General features: G+C 45.3%; 1 protein-coding gene and 1 long non-coding RNA gene across 2 annotated transcripts in view; one reads left to right on the plus strand and one right to left on the minus strand.

Annotated features, from left to right (window-relative positions):
- Positions 1-11865: 11865 nt before the first annotated feature.
- On the minus strand, positions 11866-14911 carry LOC116372138 (uncharacterized). Its single transcript, XR_004209127.1, has 4 exons — positions 14512-14911; positions 13463-13788; positions 13129-13311; positions 11866-12767 (listed from the first exon to the last, which is right to left on the minus strand). It is a non-coding gene; the product is annotated as an uncharacterized LOC116372138 (long non-coding RNA).
- A 6013-nt stretch (positions 14912-20924) lies between these two features.
- LOC116372140 (ephrin-A3) overlaps positions 20925-23622 on the plus strand; it is a gene marked incomplete in the record, with an annotated part of 19077 nt that continues 16379 nt past the window's right edge. The window contains 3 exon segments of the mRNA XM_031821242.1: positions 20925-20947; positions 21262-21545; positions 22848-22913. Coding sequence (XP_031677102.1) covers positions 20925-20947; positions 21262-21545; positions 22848-22913 — 373 coding nt within the window.

Consider the following 23622-nt stretch of genomic DNA (forward strand, 5'->3'; position numbering starts at 1 on the left):
TGAGAGAGAAAGAGTGAGAGAAAGAGAGAGAGAGAGAGAGATGAAAAGCGGGAGAGAAAACAGTGAATGAAAGAGTGATGGAGAGAGAGACAGATGGAGGGGAGAAGTGATGGAGAGAGAGAGAGAAGGAGGGGAGAGTCGTGGAGAGAGAGAGAGAGAGATGGAGGGGAGAGTGGTGGAGAGAGAGAGAGAGATGGAGGGGAGAGTGGTTGAGAGAGAGTGAGAGAGAGAGAGAGAGAGATGGAGGGGAGAGTGATGGAGAGAGAGAGAGATGGAGGGGAGAGTGATGGAGAGAGAGATGGAGGGGAGAGTGATGGAGAGAGAGAGAGAGAGAGATGGAGGGGAGAGGGATGGAGAGAGGTGAAATAGAAGCGAAATGGAGAGAAGGAGGGGAGAGTGGTGGAGAGAGAGAGATGGAGGGGGAGTGATGGAGAGAGAGAGAGAGAGAGAGAGAGAAGGGGGAGTGATGGAGAGAGAGAGAGAGAGAAGGGGGAGAGTGATGGAGAGAGAGACAGATGAGGGGAGAGTGATGGAGAGAGAGAGAGAAGGAGGGGAGAGTCGTGGAGAGAGAGAGAGATGGAGGGGGAGAGTGGTGGAGAGAGAGAGAGAAGGGGGGAGAGTGATGGAGAGAGAGAGAGATGGAGGGGAGAGTGGTGGAGAGAGATGGAGGGGAGAGTGATGGAGAGAGAGAAGGGGGGAGAGTGATGGAGAGAGAGAGACAGATGGAGGGGAGAGTGATGAGAGAGAGAGAGAGAGATGGAGGGAGAGTGATGGAGAGAGAGAGAGAGAAGGAGGGGAGAGTGATGGAGAGAGAGAGAGATGGAGGGGAGAGTGATGGAGAGAGAGAGATGGCAGAGAGGTGAAATAGAAGTGAGATGGAGAGAAGGAGGGGAGAGTGGTGGAGAGAGAGAGATGGAGGGGAGAGTGGTGGAGAGAGAGAGATGAGGGGAGAGTGATGGAGAGAGTGAGATGGAGGGGAGAGTGATGGAGGAGAGCGAGAGAGATGAGAGGGGAGAGTGATGGAGAGAGGTGAAATAGAAGCGAGATGGAGAGAAGGAGGGGAGAGTGATGGAGAGAGAGAGAAGGAGAGAGAGAGATGGAGGGAGAGTGATGGAGAGAGAGAGAGAGGAGAGAGAAGGAGGGGAGAGTGATGGAGAGAGAGATGGAGGGGAGAGTGATGAGAGAGAGAGAGATGGAGGGGAGAGTGGTGGAGAGAGATGGAGGGGAGAGTGATGGAGAGAGAGAAGGGGGGAGAGTGATGGAGAGAGAGAGACAGATGGAGGGGAGAGTGATGGAGAGAGAGAGATGGAGGGAGAGTGATGGAGAGAGAGAGAGAGAAGGAGGGGAGAGTGATGGAGAGAGAGAGAGATGGAGGGGAGAGTGATGGAGAGAGAGAGATGGAGAGAGGTGAAATAGAAGCGAGATGGAGAGAAGGATGGGAGAGTGGTGGAGAGAGAGAGATGGAGGGGGAGAGTGGTGGAGAGAGAGAGATGAGGGGAGAGTGATGGAGAGAGTGAGAGAGATGGAGGGGAGAGTGATGGAGAGAGCGAGAGAGATGGAGGGGAGAGTGATGGAGAGAGGTGAAGGAGGGCCAGAGGGGAGCTGGAGATTGCAATGTCACTCTGCTGCCCCCTTGTGAATTCATATGGCCTTTATGTGTTTCTGTGTGTGTGTTTTTTTCGTGTGCGTGTGTTTCTCTCTCTCTCTGTGTGTGTGTGTGTGTGTTTCTCTCTCTCTGTGTGTGTGTGTGTGTGTGTGTGTGTGTGTGTGTGTGTGTGTGTGTGTACGTGTGTGTGTGTGTACAGTGGGGAGAACAAGTATTTGATACACTGCCGATTTTGCAAGTTTTCCTACTTAAAGCATGTAGAGGTCTGTAATTTTTATCATAGTCTAAATCTAAAATCTGAATCTAAAACAAAAATCCCGAAAATCACATTGTATGATTTTTAAGTCATTAATTAGCATTTTATTGCATGACATAAGTATTTGATACATCAGAAAAGCAGAACTTAATATTTGGTACAGAAACCTTTCTTTGCAATTTCAGAGATTATACGTTTCTTGTAGTTCTTGACCAGGTTTGCACACACTGCAGCAGGGATTTTGGCCCACTCCTCCATACAGACCTTCTCCAGATCCTTCAGGTTTCGCGGCTGTCACTGGGCAATACGGACTTTCAGCTCCCTCCAAAGATTTTCTATTGGGTTCAGGTCTGGAGACTGGCTAGGCCACTCCAGGACCTTGAGATGCTTCTTACGGAGCCACTCCTTAGTTGCCCTGGCTGTGTGTTTCGGGTCGTTGCTGGAAGATCCAGCCACGACCCATCTTCAATGCTCTTACTGAGGGAAGGAGGTTTTCACTCAAAATCTCACGATACCTGGTCCCATTCATTCTTTCCTTTACACGGATCAGTCATCCTGGTCCCTTTGCAGAAAAACAGCCCCAAAGCATGATGTTTCCACCCCATGCTTCACAGTAGGTATGGTGTTCTTTGGATGCAACTCAGCATTCTTTGTCCTCCAAAACACAACGAGTTGAGTTTTTACCAAAAAGTTATATTTTGGTTTCATCTGACCATAGACATTCTCCCCAATCTTCTTCTGGATCATCCAAATGCTTGTCTAGCAAACTTCAGACGGGCCTGGACATGTACTGGCTTTAAGCAGGGGGACACGTCTGGCACTGCAGGATTTGAGTCCCTGGCGGCGTAGTGTGTTACTGATGGTAGGCTTTTGTTACTTGGTCCCAGCTCTCTGCAGGTCATTCACTAGGTCCCCCCCGTGTGGTTCTGGGATTGTTTGCTCACCGTTCTTGTGATCATTTTGACCCCACGGGGTGAGATCTTGCGTGGAGCCCCAGATCGAGGGAGATTATCAGTGGTCTTGTATGTCTTTCCATTTCCTAATAATTGCTCCCACAGTTGATTTCTTCAAACCAAGCTGCTTAACCTATTGCAGATTCAGTCTTCCCAGCTTGGTGCAGGTCTACAATTTTGTTTCTGGTGTCCTTTTGACGCTCTTTGGTCTTGGCCATAGTGGATTTTGGAGTGTGACTGTTTGAAGTTGTGGACAGGTGTCTTTTATACTGATAACAAGTTCAAGGTGCCATTAATACAGGTAACGAGTGGAGGACAGAGGAGCCTCTTAAAGAAGAAGTTACAGGTCTGTGAGAGCCAGAAATCTTGCTTGTTTGTAGGTGACCAAATACTTATTTTCCACCATAATTTGCAAATAAATTCATTAAAAATCCTACATGTGATTTTCTGGAGAAAGAAAATCTAATTTTGTCCGTCATAGTTGAAGTGTACCTATGGTGAAAATTACAGGCCTCTCTCATCTTTTTAAGTGGGAGAACTTGCACAATTGGTGGCTGACTAGATACTTTTTTGCCCCACTGTAAGTATTTGATCACCTACCAATCAGTCAGAATTCCGGCACTCACAGACCTGTTAGTTTTTCTTTAACCCTTTCACACGTACCATCACACGGGTGATCGTTCTATAGTGGTCCCTGAAGCTACGATCACACCCGTGTGTTTAGAACACTCATTGAGAATGCTCGTTTAGACGGCAGTTTCGAATGACGCAACAATCAGCGTTTGAGCTGGCCACACTTTTTTTCAGAAACTATTTACCAAACCACAGACCATACAAAGTTATGTCCAGAATGTCAGCAGTTTATTTTTAGATGCATTGTTCAGATATTCACAGAAGTAAATATAGCATAACACAATCATCCTAACCGGAAAATGGTAGGCTACATTTGTCCTAGCGCCGAGGAGAAGATTGACCCAACACAAGCAGCCATATGGAGTGGGGGGGGCAGCCACAATAGTGAAATGTATACATTTCTGGGTGACCGTAAAGAGGAACTCCATAAGAGAATACTGGGGCAGAGGTCCTATGTTTGCAAACTCCCTTCTTTGCCACCCTCTTTTCCCAAGACTGCTTTCTAGTTCTGCTGCTATGACTGCATTTCATCAACAATGCTACTGCCATCCTAAATGACCCGTTACACAAAATAAGAAATGTTCTTACCAGCCTGACATCAGCATTTGGTCGGGTCTTTGTGCCATACAAGGACCTATGCATTGATGAGGTCCCTGATGTTATGGAAGGTAGGCTGGCTTTCGTCAATATATTCCCTCCAAAAGGCAGAGGTTTGGAGTCAAGTTCTTTGTCATGTGCGACGTGAAGACAGGATTTGTTCAGGACATTATAGTTTACACAGGGTCCACCACTGACATCAAACATTATGAGGGTCCGTGGTGAGACCATGCTGGCTCCTCATCTCGGCAAGGGACACACTTTGTACGTGGGACAATTGGTACAGCAGTCCCAACACTTTTCCAGCAAGTGCTCTCCAACAGCAAGGGGCCTGTGGCACAGTCAGGTCGAACCGGAAGGGGATGCCGGCATTCGGATGCAGGAAGATGCAGAGAGGGGAGGTGGTAGTTCCAGGGAGAACGGTCAACAGCTGGCAGTAAAGTGGCATGACAAGCGAGACGTCATGTCCTCTCCACTGTCCATACAGCAACCATGTCGGCCATAGGGAAGGTGGACCACCTGACCGGAGAGAGATGATCAAACCAGATTGTGTGCTTGATTATAACCTCAAAATGGGGGCAGTGGATAAGGCAGACAATGAGAAACAGCTTTGTGGGAATGCACTCTGGAAAACGACCAAGTGGTATAGGAAGATATTTTTCCATCTGATCGACACTGCTGTCCTCAACGGCAGCATAGTTTCACCGCCAACTAACAGGTGAGATGATTACTGAACAAGTTATTTTTGTAATTGGATGTACAGGTTCACATACAAATCCATTATGCAACTATAGGTGACAATATCTCACCCACCTACCCACTGCCTCATTCATCCTCTAACTTTCCTCATCCTCCCCACTCCCTCATAGGTAAAGTAATTACCTACCAAAAATACAGAGAGGAACCTCATGAGAGAGCTGCTGGAGGAGCACCACACCCCTCGGCGCCCATCCACTGGGGGTCGTCCTGCTGTAGACAATCCCCTACGCCTCACTGCACGGCTTTTCATTTTCCCTGCAAAGTCCCTCAAACTGCTTCTCAAGGTAGTCGCACACGGAGGCATTGCAAAGTCTGCCTGTCTGGCGCCAGGAGAAGTAAGCAGAGGAAGATGACAAAATACATGTGTTTAGCTTGTGATACACCTCTATGTATTTCACCATGCTTTGGGAGTATCACATGCTCAAGCATTATTGAGCACATCTGCAGCAATAAGTGACTGACTGACCTGACAGGTGACTTGACAGGTGACCAGCCATGATACTATGCCTTAGAGATGGGGGTGGAAATGCAGTTGTTGTTCAGTCACTGCATGGATATTAAATATGGGTTATGCATATTCAGTTTTTTCTCCTCTAGTAAAACAAGTTGTTGAACCAACTACCAATCCTGCAATACAATAGATGACTATTACATATTGGCATATGTGTTTTCTTGCTGTGTTTTCATCCAGTACAACTGGAGTGTACGTTAGCATACAAAACCTGTCCTCATTCTTCAGCTCCAAAGATGTCCAGCTCCAGTTATGATATTGGCAAAAATGTTTCTAGTTTCTGAAAGTACAGAATAAAGAGGAATTATTCATTAGAATACAATATAAGGATATAGCAATAAAACAATACTACAAGAAGTAACATAATAAACACTGCTATAAATAAATTGTTTATTGCGTTGACAAAATTAGTTTGAGTTAACCTTTGAGTTATAACAGTAAGAAACTAACTTTTGAGCTCCACAAGGGGGCAAGGCAGGGCAGAACAGAGCTATGATGAATAGACCAAATAAACAAACCATGGTCATATTTTTTATTTATTTAACTAGGTAAGTAATTTAAGAACAAATTATTATTTACAATGATGGCCTACACCGGCCTAATTCGGACAACGCTGGGCCAATTGTGCGCTGCACTATGGGACTCCCAATCACAGCCAGTTGTGATACAGCCTGGATTTGAACCAGGGTGTCTGTAGTGACAACTCTAGCACTGAGATATAGTGCCATAGACCGCCTGCGCCACTTGGGAGTCATAAGGCCAGGGTAGCTTCAAAATACAACACAAGCTAATCGTTTTCTGACGCAACTAGCATTGTTTTACAGCTAATAGAATAATGTAGCTAGGTAAGCATGATTACAATAACACCATAAAGGTTATAACATGTGTAACATTACCTCACGTGTCGCGGTTATAGGAATATATTATGATCTACAGCTACAGCAGAAACAGCATACGGAAACTATTATTATAACTATTATAACGTAATAAGGCACTTACTTTGATGGAAACGCAGCCTGGATTTGAACCAGGGAGTCTGTAGTGACGCCTCTAGTACTGATGTGCTGTGCCTTTAACCGCTACACCACTTGGGAGTCATAAGGCCATGTAGCTTCAAATACAACACAAGATAATACTTCTCTGACGCATTTAGCATTGTTTTACAGAGCTAATAGAAGAATGTGGCTACATAAGCACGATTGACTATAACACCATAAAGGTTATACAATGAGTAACGTTACCTCACGTGTCCGCGTGATAAAGAATATACACAAATATATTATGATCCATACATACAGTACACTACATATAAATGTGGAATGGAAAATGTGAACACGTGTGCAGATCCTGTTCTGACGGGAGATGAGCAAATGTGTCTGCAGACGTGAACTGCACAAACCATTGGGAAGTGCTTGGGAATTTTGTCCGTGTCAGAAATGTCCCAAAAATGTAATTATCCGCAAAAGTAAAAATGACTATTTTTATGTGAATGAATGAGGAGGCGGAACACACCTAAATTCAAACTGTTTTTTAGAAAATAAAACTTGTTAGAAAATAATTTGAAATTGAAGTTAAAACAGCCTATAAATATATACAGGCTGCGTGCTTTAGTTTGAGGGCAGCGCGGATAAAATGTACTGTTACGTATCAATCACATTCTGGAATGAGAGCACATTCTAACATCACGTGCATAAAAAAACTCACGCTGGGGCGACCGTTAGAGATTTTTGGAACTCACGCATGAAAGAGTTAAGAAGCCCTCCTGTTCTACACACTCATTACCTGTATTAACTGCACCTGTTTGAACTCGTTACCTTAATAAAAGACACCTGTCCACACACTCAATCAAAACAGACTCCAAACCTCTCCACAATGGCCAAGACCAGAGATATGTAAGCATCATTCTTTGGGGATGCTTTTCTGCAAAAGGACAGGGCGACTGCACACCGTATTGAGGGAGGATGGATGGGGCCATGTATCGCGAGATCTTGGCCGACACACCTTCTCCCTCAGCAAGGGCGTTGAAGATGAAACGTGGCTGGGTCTTTCAGCATGATAATGATCCCAAACACAACCCCGCCCGGGCAACAAAGGAGTGGCTTCGTAAGAAGCATTTCAAGGAGGTCCTGGAGTGGCCTAGCCAGTCTCCAGATCTCAACCACTTAGAAAATCTTTGGAGGGAGTTGAAAGTCCGTGTTTCCCCAGCAACAGCCCCAAAACACTCACTGTCTAGAGGAGATCTGCATGGAGGAATGGGCAAAATACCAGCAACAGTGTGTGAAAACCCTTTGAAGACTTACAGAAAACGTTTGACCTCTGTCATTGCCAAAAAGGGTATACAACAAAGTATTGAGATGAACTTTTGTTATTGACCAAATACTTATTTTCCACCATATTTGCAAATAAAATTCATTAAACTCCTCTACAATGTATTTTCAGGATTTTGTTTCTTCTCATTTTGTCTGTCACAGTTGAAGTGTACCTATGAAAAATTACAGGCCTCTCTCATCTTTTTTTAAGTGGGAGAACTTGCACAAAAAAAATACTTTTTTTGCCCCACTGTATGTCATGGCAATAAAATGCAAATTAATTACTTAAAAACACATACAATATGTTTTTCTGGATTTTTGTTTTTAGATTCCGTCTCTCACAGTTGAGTGTACCTATGATAAAAATTACAGAGAGCTCTACATGCTTTGTAAGTTGGAAAACCTGCAAAATTGTCAGTGTTTCAAATATTTGTATGTGTGTGTGTGTGTGTGTGTGTGTGTGTGTGTGTGATGGCTTAGAACTGTGCAGCTTCTCTCTGTCACACAGACAGGAGGGCTTGTTTTTGAGCTGAGGAGAAAAATAAGAGCTTTTTCATGTCATGGAAGAATCCATCTCCTCCTGTCACACACACACACACACACAAACACACACACACACACACACCCACGGCCCACCTCTCCCTGTGCAGCCAGAGTCTTTTTAGGGGTGACTGAATATATAGCTTGGGAATGTCGCTTGAATGTTGACATGTGATGTGTGTGCGACGTTGTGTTAACGTTGACATACGAGCTGTGGGTATAGGGGCCAGTGGTGTGTTGTGTTGTGGTGTGGTGTGTGTGTATCTTCTGTGTGTGTGTGTGTGTGTGTGGTGTGTGTGTGTGTGTGGTTTTGTGTTGTGTGTGTGTGTGTGTGTGTGTGTGTGTGNGAGGAGAGAGAGAGAGAGAGAGATGGAGGGGAGAGTGATGGAGAGAGGTGAAATAGAAGCGAAATGGAGAGAAGGAGGGGAGAGTGGTGGAGAGAGAGAGATGGAGGGGGAGTGATGGAGAGAGAGAGAGAGAGAGAGAGAGAAGGGGGAGTGATGGAGAGAGAGAGAGAGAGAAGGGGGAGAGTGATGGAGAGAGAGACAGATGGAGGGGAGAGTGATGGAGAGAGAGAGAGAAGGAGGGGAGAGTCGTGGAGAGAGAGAGAGGAGATGGAGGGGAGAGTGGTGGAGAGAGAGAGAGAAGGGGGGAGAGTGATGGAGAGAGAGAGAGATGGAGGGGAGAGTGGTGGAGAGAGATGGAGGGGAGAGTGATGGAGAGAGAGAAGGGGGGAGAGTGATGGAGAGAGAGAGACAGATGGAGGGGAGAGTGATGAGAGAGAGAGAGAGAGATGGAGGGAGAGTGATGGAGAGAGAGAGGAGAGAAGGAGGGGAGAGTGATGGAGAGAGAGAGAGATGGAGGGAGAGTGATGGAGAGAGAGAGATGGAGAGAGGTGTGAAATAGAAGTGAGATGGAGAGAAGGAGGGGAGGAGAGTGGTGGAGAGAGAGAGATGGAGGGGAGAGTGGTGGAGAGAGAGAGAGATGATGGGAGAGAGTGATGGCTGAGAGTGAGATGGAGGGGAGAGTGATGGAGAGAGCGAGAGAGATGGAGGGGAGAGTGATGGAGAGAGGTGAAATAGAAGCGAGATGGAGAGAAGGAGGGGAGAGTGATGGAGAGAGAGAGAAGGAGAGAGAGAGATGGAGGGAGAGTGATGGAGAGAGAGAGAGAGAGAGAGAAGGAGGGGAGAGTGATGGAGAGAGAGATGGAGGGGAGAGTGATGAGAGAGAGAGAGATGGAGGGGAGAGTGGTGGAAGAGAGATGGAGGGGAGAGTGATGGAGAGAGAGAAGGGGGGAGAGTGATGGAGAGAGAGAGACAGATGGAGGGGAGAGTGATGGAGAGAGAGAGATGGAGGGAGAGTGATGGAGAGAGGAGAGAGAGAGAAGGAGGGAGAGTGATGGAGAGAGAGAGAGATGGAGGGGAGAGTGATGGAGAGAGAGAGATGGAGAGGAGGTGAAATAGAAGCGAGATGGAGAGAAGGATGGGAGAGTGGTGGAGAGAGAGAGATGGAGGGGAGAGTGGTGGAGAGAGAGAGATGAGGGGAGAGTGATGGAGAGAGTGAGAGAGATGGAGGGGAGAGTGATGGAGAGAGCGAGAGAGATGGAGGGGAGAGTGATGGAGAGAGGTGAAGGAGGGCCAGAGGGGAGCTGGAGATTGCAATGTCACTCTGCTGCCCCCTTGTGAATTCATATGGCCTTTATGTGTTTCTGTGTGTGTGTTTTTTCGTGTGCGTGTGTTTCTCTCTCTCTCTGTGTGTGTGTGTGTGTGTTTCTCTCTCTCTGTGTGTGTGTGTGTGTGTGTGTGTGTGTGTGTGTGTGTGTGTGTGTGTACGTGTGTGTGTGTGTACAGTGGGGAGAACAAGTATTTGATACACTGCCGATTTTGCAAGTTTTCCTACTTAAAGCATGTAGAGGTCTGTAATTTTTATCATAGTCTAAATCTAAAATCTGAATCTAAAACAAAAATCCCGAAAATCACATTGTATGATTTTTAAGTCATTAATTAGCATTTTATTGCATGACATAAGTATTTGATACATCAGAAAAGCAGAACTTAATATTTGGTACAGAAACCTTTCTTTGCAATTTCAGAGATTATACGTTTCTTGTAGTTCTTGACCAGGTTTGCACACACTGCAGCAGGGATTTTGGCCCACTCCTCCATACAGACCTTCTCCAGATCCTTCAGGTTTCGCGGCTGTCACTGGGCAATACGGACTTTCAGCTCCCTCCAAAGATTTTCTATTGGGTTCAGGTCTGGAGACTGGCTAGGCCACTCCAGGACCTTGAGATGCTTCTTACGGAGCCACTCCTTAGTTGCCCTGGCTGTGTGTTTCGGGTCGTTGCTGGAAGATCCAGCCACGACCCATCTTCAATGCTCTTACTGAGGGAAGGAGGTTTTCACTCAAAATCTCACGATACCTGGTCCCATTCATTCTTTCCTTTACACGGATCAGTCATCCTGGTCCCTTTGCAGAAAAACAGCCCCAAAGCATGATGTTTCCACCCCCATGCTTCACAGTAGGTATGGTGTTCTTTGGATGCAACTCAGCATTCTTTGTCCTCCAAACACAACGAGTTGAGTTTTTACCAAAAAGTTATATTTTGGTTTCATCTGACCATATGACATTCTCCCAATCTTCTTCTGGATCATCCAAATGCTTTCTAGCAAACTTCAGACGGGCCTGGACATGTACTGGCTTAAGCAGGGGGACACGTCTGGCACTGCAGGATTTGAGTCCCTGGCGGCGTAGTGTGTTACTGATGGTAGGCTTTGTTACTTTGGTCCCAGCTCTCTGCAGGTCATTCACTAGGTCCCCCCGTGTGGTTCTGGGATTTTTGCTCACCGTTCTTGTGATCATTTTGACCCCACGGGGTGAGATCTTGCGTGGAGCCCCAGATCGAGGGAGATTATCAGTGGTCTTGTATGTCTTCCATTTCCTAATAATTGCTCCCACAGTTGATTTCTTCAAACCAAGCTGCTTACCTATTGCAGATTCAGTCTTCCCAGCTTGGTGCAGGTCTACAATTTTGTTTCTGGTGTCCTTTGACAGCTCTTTGGTCTTGGCCATAGTGGATTTTGGAGTGTGACTGTTTGAAGTTGTGGACAGGTGTCTTTTATACTGATAACAAGTTCAAGGTGCCATTAATACAGGTAACGAGTGGAGGACAGAGGAGCCTCTTAAAGAAGAAGTTACAGGTCTGTGAGAGCCAGAAATCTTGCTTGTTTGTAGGTGACCAAATACTTATTTTCCACCATAATTTGCAAATAAATTCATTAAAAATCCTACAATGTGATTTTCTGGAGAAAGAAAATCTAATTTTGTCCGTCATAGTTGAAGTGTACCTATGGTGAAAATTACAGGCCTCTCTCATCTTTTTAAGTGGGAGAACTTGCACAATTGGTGGCTGACTAGATACTTTTTTGCCCCACTGTAAGTATTTGATCACCTACCAATCAGTCAGAATTCCGGCACTCACAGACCTGTTAGTTTTTCTTTAACCCTTTCACACGTACCATCACACGGGTGATCGTTCTATAGTGGTCCCTGAAGCGTACGATCACACCCGTGTGTTTAGAACACTCATTGAGAATGCTCGTTTAGAACGGCAGTTTCGAATGACGCAACAATCAGCGTTTGAGCTGGCCACACTTTTTTTCAGAAACTATTTACACAAACACAGACCATACAAAGTTATGTCCAGAATGTCAGCAGTTTATTTTTAGATGCATTGTTCAGATATTCACAGAAGTAAATATAGCATAACACAATCATCCTAACCGGAAAAATGTAGGCTACATTTGTCCTAGCGCCGAGGAAAGATTGACCCAACACAAGCAGCCATATGGAGTGGGGGGGCAGCCACAATTAGTGAAATGTATACATTTCTGGTGACCGTAAAGAGGAACTCCATAAGAGAATACTGGGGCAGAGGTCCTATGTTTGCAACTCCCTTCTTTGCCACCCTCTTTTCCCAAGACTGCTTTCTAGTTCTGCTGCTATGACTGCATTTCATCAACAATGCTACTGCCATCCTAAATGACCCGTTACACAAAATAAGAAATGTTCTTACCAGCCTGACATCAGCATTTGGTCGGGTCTTTGTGCCATACAAGGACCTATGCATTGATGAGTCCCTGATGTTATGGAAAGGTAGGCTGGCGTTCCGTCAATATATTCCCTCCAAAAGGCAGAGGTTTGGAGTCAAGTTCTTTGTCATGTGCGACGTGAAGACAGGATTTGTTCAGGACATTATAGTTTACACAGGGTCCACCACTGACATCAAACATTATGAGGGTCCGTGGTGATGACCATGCTGGCTCCTCATCTCGGCAAGGGACACACTTTGTACGTGGACAATTGGTACAGCAGTCCCACACTTTTCCAGCATCTGCTCTCCAACAGCACAGGGGCCTGTGGCACAGTCAGGTCGAACCGGAAGGGGATGCCGGCATTCGGATGCAGGAAGATGCAGAGAGGGGAGGTGGAGTTCCAGGAGAACGGTCAACAGCTGGCAGTAAAGTGGCATGACAAGCGAGACGTCCATGTCCTCTCCACTGTCCATACAGCAACCATGTCGGCCATAGGGAAGGTGGACCACCTGACCGGAGAGAGATTGATCAAACCAGATTGTGTGCTTGATTATAACCTCAAAATGGGGGCAGTGGATAAGGCAGACATGATAAACAGCTTTGTGGAATGCACTCGGAAAACGACCAAGTGGTATAGGAAGATATTTTTCCATCTGATCGACACTGCTGTCCTCAACGGCAGCATAGTTCACCGCCAACTAACAGGTGAGATGATTACTGAACAAGTTATTTTTGTAATTGGATGTACAGTTCACATACAAATCCATTATGCAACTATAGTGACAATATCTCACCCACCTACCCACTGCCTCATCATCCTCTAACTTTCCTCATCCTCCCCACTCCCTCATAGGTAAAGTAATTACCTACCAAAAATACAGAGAGAACCTCATGAGAGAGCTGCTGGAGGAGCACCACACCCCTCGGCGCCCATCCACTGGGGGTCGTCCTGCTGTAGACAATCCCCTACGCCTCACTGCACGGCATTTTCCCTGCAAAGTCCCTCAAACTGCTTCTCAAGGTAGTCGCACACGGAGGCATTGCAAAGTCTGCCTGTCTGGCGCCAGGAGAAGTAAGCAGAGGAAGATGACAAAATACATGTGTTTAGCTTGTGATACACCTCTATGTATTTCACCATGCTTTGGGGAGTATCACATGCTCAAGCATTATTGAGCACATCTGCAGCAATAAGTGACTGACTGACCTGACAGGTGACTTGACAGGTGACCAGCCATGATACTATGCCTTAGAGATGGGGGTGGAAATGCAGTTGTTGTTCAGTCACTGCATGGATATTAAATATGGGTTATGCATATTCAGTTTTTTCTCCTCTAGTAAAACAAGTTGTTGAACCAACTACCAATCCTGCAATACAATAGATGACTATTACATATTGGCATATGTGTTTTCTTGCTGTGTTTTCATCCAGTACAACTGGAGTGTACGTTAGCATACAAAACCTGTCCTCATTCTTCAGCTCCAAAGATGTCCAGCTCCAGTTATGATATTGGCAAATAATGTTTCTAGTTTCTGAAAGTACAGAATAAAGAGGAATTATTCATTAGAATACAATATAAGGATATAGCAATAAAACAATACTACAAGAAGTAACATAATAAACACTGCTATAAATAAATTGTTTATTGCGTTGACAAAATTAGTTTGAGTTAACCTTTGAGTTATAACAGTAAGAAACTAACTTTTGAGCTCCACAAGGGGGCAAGGCAGGGCAGAACAGAGCTATGATGAATAGACCAAATAAACAAACCATGGTCATATTTTTTATTTATTTAACTAGGTAAGTAATTTAAGAACAAATTATTATTTACAATGATGGCCTACACCGGCCTAATTCGGACAACGCTGGGCCAATTGTGCGCTGCACTATGGGACTCCCAATCACAGCCAGTTGTGATACAGCCTGGATTTGAACCAGGGTGTCTGTAGTGACAACTCTAGCACTGAGATATAGTGCCATAGACCGCTGCGCCACTTGGGAGTCATAAGGCCAGGGTAGCTTCAAAATACAACACAAGCTAATCGTTTTCTGACGCAACTAGCATTGTTTTACAGAGCTAATAGAATAATGTAGCTAGGTAAGCATGATTAACAATAACACCATAAAGGTTATAACATGTGTAACATTACCTCACGTGTCCGCGGTTATAAGGAATATATTATGATCTACAGCTACAGCAGAAACAGCATACGGAAACTATTATTATAACTATTATAACGTAATAAGGCACTTACTTTGATGGAAACGCAGCCTGGATTTGAACCAGGGAGTCTGTAGTGACGCCTCTAGTACTGATGTGCTGTGCCTTTAACCGCTACACCACTTGGGAGTCATAAGGCCATGTAGCTTCAAAATACAACACAAGATAATACTTCTCTGACGCATTTAGCATTGTTTTACAGAGCTAATAGAAGAATGTGGCTACATAAGCACGATTGACTATAACACCATAAAGGTTATACAATGAGTAACGTTACCTCACGTGTCCGCGGTGATAAAGAATATACACAAATATATTATGATCCATACATACAGTACACTACAATATAAATGTGGAATGGAAAATGTGAACACGTGTGCAGATCCTGTTCTGACGGGAGATGAGCAAATGTCTGCAGACGTGAACTGCACAAACAATTGGGAAGTGCTTGGGGAATTTTGTCCGTGTCAGAAATGTCCCAAAAATGTAATTATCCGCAAAAGTAAAAATGACTATTTTTATGTGAATGAATGAGGAGGCGGAACACACCTAAATTCAAACTGTTTTTAGAAAATAAAAACTTGTTAGAAAATAATTTGAAATTGAAGTTAAAACAGCCTATAAATATATACAGGCTGCGTGCTTTAGTTTGAGGGCAGCGCGGATAAAATGTACTGTTACGTATCAATCACATTCTGGAATGGAGAGCACATTCTAACATCACGTGCATAAAAAAACTCACGCTGGGGCGACCGTTAGAGATTTTTGGAACTCACGCATGAAAGAGTTAAGAAGCCCTCCTGTTCTACACTCATTACCTGTATTAACTGCACCTGTTTGAACTCGTTACCTTAATAAAAGACACCTGTCCACACACTCAATCAAACAGACTCCAACCTCTCCACAATGGCCAAGACCAGAGAGCTATGTAAGCATCATTCTTTGGGGATGCTTTTCTGCAAAAGGGACAGGGCGACTGCACCGTATTGAGGGGAGGATGGATGGGGCCATGTATCGCGAGATCTTGGCCGACAACCTTCTTCCCTCAGCAAGGGCGTTGAAGATGAAACGTGGCTGGGTCTTTCAGCATGATAATGATCCCAAACACACCGCCCGGGCAACAAAGGAGTGGCTTCGTAAGAAGCATTTCAAGGAGGTCCTGGAGTGGCCTAGCCAGTCTCCAGATCTCAACCACTTAGAAAATCTTTGGAGGGAGTTGAAAGTCCGTGTTTCCCAGCAACAGCCCCAAAACATCACTGCTCTAGAGGAGATCTGCATGGAGGAATGGGCCAAAATACCAGCAACAGTGTGTGAAAACCCTGTGAAGACTTACAGAAAACGTTTGACCTCTGTCATTGCCAACAAAGGGTATACAACAAAGTATTGAGATGAACTTTTGTTATTGACCAAATACTTATTTTCCACCATAATTTGCAAATAAATTCATTAAAACTCCTACAATGTGATTTTCAGGATTTTTTTTCTTCTCATTTTGTCTGTCACAGTTGAAGTGTACCTATGATGAAAATTACAGGCCTCTCTCATCTTTTTTTAAGTGGGAGAACTTGCACAAAAAAAATACTTTTTTTGCCCCACTGTATGTCATGCAATAAAATGCAAATTAATTACTTAAAAAACATACAATATGTTTTTCTGGATTTTTGTTTTAGATTCCGTCTCTCACAGTTGAAGTGTACCTATGATAAAAATTACAGAGCTCTACATGCTTTGTAAGTTGGAAAACCTGCAAAATTGTCAGTGTTTCAAATATTTGTATGTGTGTGTGTGTGTGTGTGTGTGTGTGTGTGTGTGTGATGGCTTAGAACTGTGCAGCTTCTCTCTGTCACACAGACAGGGAGGGGCTTGTTTTTGAGCTGAGGAGAAAAATAAGAGCTTTTCATGTCATGGAAGAATCCATCTCCTCCTGTCACACACACACACACACACAAACACACACACACACACACACGGCCCACCTCTCCCTGTCAGCCAGAGTCTTTTTAGGGGTGATGCTGATATATGAGCTTGGGGAATGTCGCTTGAATGTTGACATGTGATGTGTGTGCGACGTTGTGTTAACGTTGACATACGAGCTGTGGGTATAGGGGCCAGTGGTGTGTTGTGTTGTGGTGTGTGTGTGTGTATCTTCTGTGTGTGTGTTGTGTGTGTGTGTGTGTGTGTGTGTGTGTGTGTGTGTGTGTGTGTGTGTGTGTGTGTGTGTGTGTGTGTGTGTGTGTGTGTGTGTGTGTGTGTGTGTGTGTGTGTGTAGGGTCCAGAGCTCCTCTGACATTCTGAAATCTAGTTTGTGACCCTGGGGTCCTTGAGTCTGGCTCTGTTCCTCTCTCTCCCCTCTCTACACAAACTCTCTATCTACCTCTCTACCTCTCTTTACACACTCTCTCCCTCTCTCCCTCTCTCTACACACATTCTCTCTCTACCTCTCCCTCTCTACCTCTCTCTACACATTCTCTCTCAACCTCTCTCTCTCCCCTCTCTACACATTCTCTCTCTACCTCTCCCTCTCCCCTCTCTACACACATTCTCTCTCTACCTCTCTCTCTACATCTCTCTCTCTACACACATTCTCTCTCTACCTCTCTCTCTCCCCCTCTCTCTACACACATTCTCTCTCTACACACTCTCTCTCTCTACCTCTCTCTCTCCCCTCTCTCTCTACACATTCTCTCTCTACCTCTCTCTCTCCCCCTCTCTACACACATTCTCTCTCTACCTACCTCTCTCTCCCCTCTCTCTACACACATTCTCTCTCTACCTCTCTCTATCTCCCTTCTCTCTCCACATTCTCTCTCTACCTCTCTCTACCTCTCTCTACCTCTCTCTCCCCTCTCTTTACACATTCTTTCTCTACCTCTCTCCCCTCTCTCTACACACATTCTCTTCTCTACCTCTCTCTCCCCTCTCTCTACACACATTCTCTCTCTACCTCTCTCTCTCCCCTCTCTACACACATTCTCTCACAAACCTCTCTCTCCCCTCTCTCTACACATTCTCTCTCTACCTCTCTCTCTCTCCCCTCTCTACACACATTCTCTCTCTACCTCTCTCTCCCCTCTCTCTACACACATTCTCTCTCTACCTCTCTCTCTCTCCCCCTCTCTCTCCACATTCTCTCTCCACCTCTCTCTACCTCTCTCTACCTCTCTCTCCCCTCTCTCTACACATTCTCTCTCTACCTCTCTCTCCCCTCTCTCTACACATTCTCTCGCTATCTCTCTCTCTCCCCTCTCTCTACACATTCTCTCTCTCCCTCTCCCTCTCTCCCCTCTCTACACACATTCTCTCTCTACCTCTCTCTACCTGTCTCTCCCATCTCTCTACACATTCTCTCTCTACCTCTCTCTACACACATTCTCTCTCTACCTCTCTCTTTCCCCTCTCTCCCCTCTCTACAAACATTCTCTCTCTACCTCTCTCTCCCCTCTCTCTACACACATTCTCTCTCTACCTCGCTCTACCTCTCTCTCCCCTCTCTCTACACATTCTCTCGCTATCTCTCTCTCTCTCCCCTCTCTCTACACACATTCTCTCTCTACCTCTCTCTCTACCTCTCTCTACACACATTCTCTCTCTACCTCGCTCTACCTCTCTCTCCCCCTCTCTCTACACATTCTCTCGCTATCTCTCTCTCTCTCCCCTCTCTCTACACACATTCTCTCTCTACCTCTCTCTCTACCTCTCTCTACACACATTCTCTCTCTACCTCGCTCTACCTCTCTCTCTCCCCTCTCTCTACACATTCTCTCTCTAACTCGCTCTACCTCTCAATTCAATTCAATTCAATTCAAGGGCTTTATTGGCATGGGAAACATGTGTTAACATTGCCAAAGCAGGTGAGGTAGATAATATATAAAGTGAATATATAAAGTGAAATAAACAACAAAAATGAACAGTAAACATCACACATACAGAAGTTTCAAAACAGTAAAGACATTACAAATGTCATATATATATATATATACAGTGTTTTAACAATATACAAATGGTAAAGGACACAAGATAAAATAAATAAGCATAAATATGAGTTGTATTTACAATGGTGAGTGTTCTTCACTGTTTACCCTTTTCTCGTGGCAACAGGTCACAAATCTTGACGCTGTGATGGCACACTGTGGAATTTCACCCAGTAGATATGGGAGTTTTTCAAAATTGGATTTGTTTTCGAATTCTTTGTGGATCTGTGTAATCTGAGGGAAATGTGTCTCTCTAATATGGTCATACATTGGGCAGGAGGTTAGGAAGTGCAGCTCAGTTTCCACCTCATTTTGTGGGCAGTGAGCACATAGCCGGTCTTCTCTTGAGAGCCATGTCTGCCTACGGCGGCCTTTCTCAATAGCAAGGCTATGCTCACTGAGTCTGTACATAGTCAAAGCTTTCCTTAATTTTGGATCAGTCACAGTGGTCAGGTATTCTGCCGCTGTGTACTCTCTGTGTACACAACCTCTCTCTCTCCCCTCTCTCTACACATTCTCTCTCCCCTCTCTCTACACATTCTCTCTCTACCTCTCTCTCTCTCTACACATACTCAATTCAATTCAACATCAATTCAATACCTCTCTCTACACACACTCAATTCAATTTCACTTTCAATTTAAGGGCTTTATTGGCATGAGAAACATATGTTAACATTGCCAAAGCAAGTGAAGTAGTGGTATTTCACAAAGTAGATATCAGAGTTGATCAAAATTAGGTCAAAATTAGATTTGTTTTTGAATTCTTTGTGGGTCTCTATAATCTGAGGGAAATATGTGTCTCTAATATGGTCATACATTGGACAGGAGGTTAGGAAGTGCAGCTTAGTTTCCACCTCATTTTGTGGGAAGTGTGCATATAGCCTGTCTTCTCTTGAGAGCCATGTCTGCCTACGGCGGCCTTTCTCAATAGCAAGGCTATGCTCACTGAGTCTGTACATAGTCAAAGCTTTCCTTAAGTTTGGGTCAGTCACAGTGGTCAGGTATTCTGCCACTGTGTACTCTCTGTTTAGGGCCAAATAGCATTCTAGTTTGCTCTATTTTTTTAAATTCTCCTTTCCGTTGTGTCAAGTAATTATCTTTTTGTTTTCTCATGATTTGGTTGTGTCTAATTGTGCTGCTGTCCTGGGGCTCTGTGGGGTCTGTTTGTGTTTGTGAACAGAGCCCCAGGACCAGCTTGCTTAGGGGACTCTTCTCCAGGTTTATCTCTCTGTGGGTGGCTTTGTTATGGAAGGTTCGGGACACACTCTCTCTCCCTCTCTCCCTCTCTACACACACACTCTTTGCATACTGTATACTGTTGATGTAATTATCTGCAATCAGGGGACAACAACAAAGACACAAACTCAAGCAAAATCACAGCCAGTCACACTATCACTTGTAGTGAACACACACTGACACCTCTGAGATCTCTCTGTCAGGAGGCAGGACTGTTTAACAGGGTGGGATTGGTCAGGAGGCAGGACTGTTTAACAGGGTGGGATTGGTCAGGAGGCAGGACTGTTTAACAGGGTGGGATTGGTCAGGAGGCAGGACTGTTTAACAGTGTGGGATTGGTCAGGAGGCAGGACTGTTTAACAGGGTGGGATTGGTCAGGAGGCAGGACTGTTTAACAGGGTGGGATTGGTCAGGAGGCAGGACTGTTTAACAGGGTGGGATTGGTCAGGAGGCAGGACTGTTAACAGGGTGGGATTGGTCAGGAGGCAGGACTGTTTAACAGGGTGGGATTGGTCAGGAGGCAGGACTGTTTAACAGGGTGGGATTGGTCAGGAGGCAGGACTGTTTAACAGGGTGGGATTGGTCAGGAGGCAGGACTGTTAACAGAGTGGGATTGGTCAGGAGGCAGGACTGTTTAACAGGGTGGGATTGGTCAGGAGGCAGGACTGTTTAACAGGGTGGGATTGGTCAGGAGGCAGGACTGTTTAACAGGGTGGGATTGGTCAGGAGGCAGGACTGTTTAACAGGGTGTGATTGGTCAGGAGGCAGGACTGTTTAACAGGGTGTGATTGGTCAGGAGGCAGGACTGTTTAACAGGGTGGGATTGGTCAGGAGGCAGGACTGTTTAACAGGGTGGGATTGGTCAGGAGGCAGGACTGTTTAACAGAGTGGGATTGGTCAGGAGGCAGGACTGTTTAACAGGGTGGGATTGGTCAGGAGGCAGGACTGTTTAACAGGGTGGGATTGGTCAGGAGGCAGGACTGTTTAACAGGGTGGGATTGGTCAGGAGGCAGGACTGTTTAACAGGGTGTGATTGGTCAGGAGGCAGGACTGTTTAACAGGGTGTGATTGGTCAGGAGGCAGGACTGTTTAACAGGGTGGGATTGGTCAGGAGGCAGGACTGTTTAACAGGGTGTGATTGGTCAGGAGGCAGGGCTGTTTAACAGGGTGGGATTGGTCAGGAGGCAGGACTGTTTAACAGGGGTGTGATTGGTCAGGAGGCAGGACTGTTTAACAGGGTATGATTGGTCAGGAGGATAGAGAGTGAAGAGTGTGTCTCTGGTTATAAACATGACACTTCACTTGACTCTGACTTGACAACAGAATCCTGCAGTGACAGCCCTGCCCAGAGTCAGCTTGGGGATGTTTCTCTATACATACACACAGATGGAGAGATAGACATACTGATTCATTGATTGGTTAATTGAATGACCTGTTGGCTTATTGATTGATTGGTTGGTTAATCAGCTGGTTCATTTAATGATTGATTGCTTGGTTGATTGATAGATTTACATACTGATTGATTGATTAGATGATTGCTCCTAACGTCCCACCTCTCCTCTGCTGTGTCTCTCCAGTCTGCGTAGGGAGGGCTACACGGTGCAGGTGAATGTGAACGACTACCTGGACATCTACTGTCCCCACTACAATGACAGCCAGCGCGTGGTGGGCACCGGGGAGCAGTACATCCTCTACATGGTCAGCTACCGTGGTTACAGGACCTGTGACCCCCAGCTGGGCTTCAAGAGGTGGGAGTGTAACCGCCCCCACGCACCAATCAAGTTCTCAGAGAAGTTCCAACGCTACAGCGCCTTCTCCCTGGGCTACGAGTTCCACGTGGGTCAGGAGTATTACTACATCTGTGAGTATACTACTATACTACTACCACTACCACGTGGGTCAGGAGTATTACCACATCTGTGAGTATACTACTATACTCCTACCACTACCACGTGGGCCAGGAGTATTACTACATCTGTGAGTGTACTACCATACTACTATCATGTTGGCCGGGAGTATTACTCCACCTGTGAGTATACTACTATCAAACTACTACCACGCGGGCCAGGAGTATTACTACGTCTGTGAGTAGACTACTATACTACTATCATACTACTACCACGTTGGCCAGGAGTATTACTACATCTGTGAGTATACTACTATACTATACTACTATCAAACTACTACCACGCGGGCCAGGAGTATTACTACGTCTGTGAGTAGACTACTATACTACTATCATACTGCTACCACTTTGGCCAGGAGTATTACTACATCTGTGAGTATACTACTATACTATACTACTATCAAACTACTACCACGCGGGCCAGGAGTATTACTACGTCTGTGAGTAGACTACTATACTACTATCATACTACTACCACGTTGGCCAGGAGTATTACTACATCTGTGAGTGTACTACCATACTACTATCATGCTACTACCTTGTTGGCCAGGAGTATTACTACGTCTGTGAGTAGACTACTATACTACTATCATACTACTACCCACGTTGGCCAGGAGTATTACTACATCTGTGAGTATACTACTATACTATACTACTATCATACTACTACCACGTGGGCCAGGAGTATTACTACATCTGTGAGTATACTACTATACTATACTACTATCATACTACTACCACGTGGGCCAGGAGTATTACTACATCTGTGAGTAGACTACTATACTATACTACTATCATACTACTACCACGTGGGCCAGGAGTATTACTACATCTGTGAGTATACTACTATACTATACTACTATCGTACTACTACCACGTGGGCCAGGAGTATTACTACATCTGTGAGTATACTACTATACTATACTACTATCGTACTACTACCACGTGGGCCAGGAGTATTACTACATCCGTGAGTATAGATATTACCAGTACTTTAATATACTACTTCTATTCTACTATCATACAGTACACCACTATGACATGGGCCACATTTGTGTGTATTGATATTATTACTATATTACTACTAATATAATACTACTACTACTATACTATTGCTACAGTACAACACTACCACATACCATGTGTGAGGAGTACCACTATGTCAGTTCTAGTGGTGTCCTAAATGACATCATCATGTGTGCACGCTGGTGGCATGTTTGAATCTTTCTGGTATATTAAATGTTTGTGTGTTAACAGCTACACCCACTCATCACCACGGTCGCAGCTGCCTCAGACTGAGAGTTTATGTCTGCTGCTCCACAGGTGAGGCACACACACACACACACACGCACGCACACACATACACATACACACATATACACATCCACACATATACACATATACACACACATACACACACATACACACATACACACACAGACACACACACACACACGTGCACAATATTATCTTCAGGGTCATGTAGCAGTGTATGTGTTCTTTGCCCCAGCAGGCCTAACCTGAACCAGTGTACAGGCCTCCCTTTCCCTCGCATATTTCCCTCACAGTAGAGGGAACGACTGAGAGAGAGACAGAGAGAGAGAGAGAGAGAGGGAAAGACTGAGAGAGAGACAGAGAGAGAGAGAGAGAGAGAGGGAAAGACTGAGAGAGAGACAGAGAGAGAGAGAGAGAGAGAGAGAGAGAGAGAGAGAGAGAGAGAGAGAGAGAGAGAGAGAGAGAGAGAGAGAGGGAAAGAGAGAGAGAGAGAGAGAGGGAAAGACTGAGAGGGAAAGACTGAGAGAGAGAGAGAGAGAGAGAGAGAGAGAGAGAGAGAGAGAGGGAAAGAGAGAGAGAGAGAGAGAGAGAGAGAGAGAAGAGAGAGAGAGAGAGAGAGAGAGAGAGAGAGAGAGAGAGAGAGAGAGAGAGAGAGAGAGTGAGAGAGAGGGAAAGCCTGAGAGAGAGAGAGAGAGAGAGAGAGAGAGAGAGAGAGAGAGAGAGAGAGAGAGAGAGAGAGAGAGAGAGAGAGAGAGAG

The sequence above is a fragment of the Oncorhynchus kisutch genome, unplaced genomic scaffold (genome assembly GCF_002021735.2).
Source record: "Oncorhynchus kisutch isolate 150728-3 unplaced genomic scaffold, Okis_V2 scaffold3941, whole genome shotgun sequence".
In the NCBI taxonomy this organism is placed as follows: domain Eukaryota; kingdom Metazoa; phylum Chordata; class Actinopteri; order Salmoniformes; family Salmonidae; genus Oncorhynchus; species Oncorhynchus kisutch.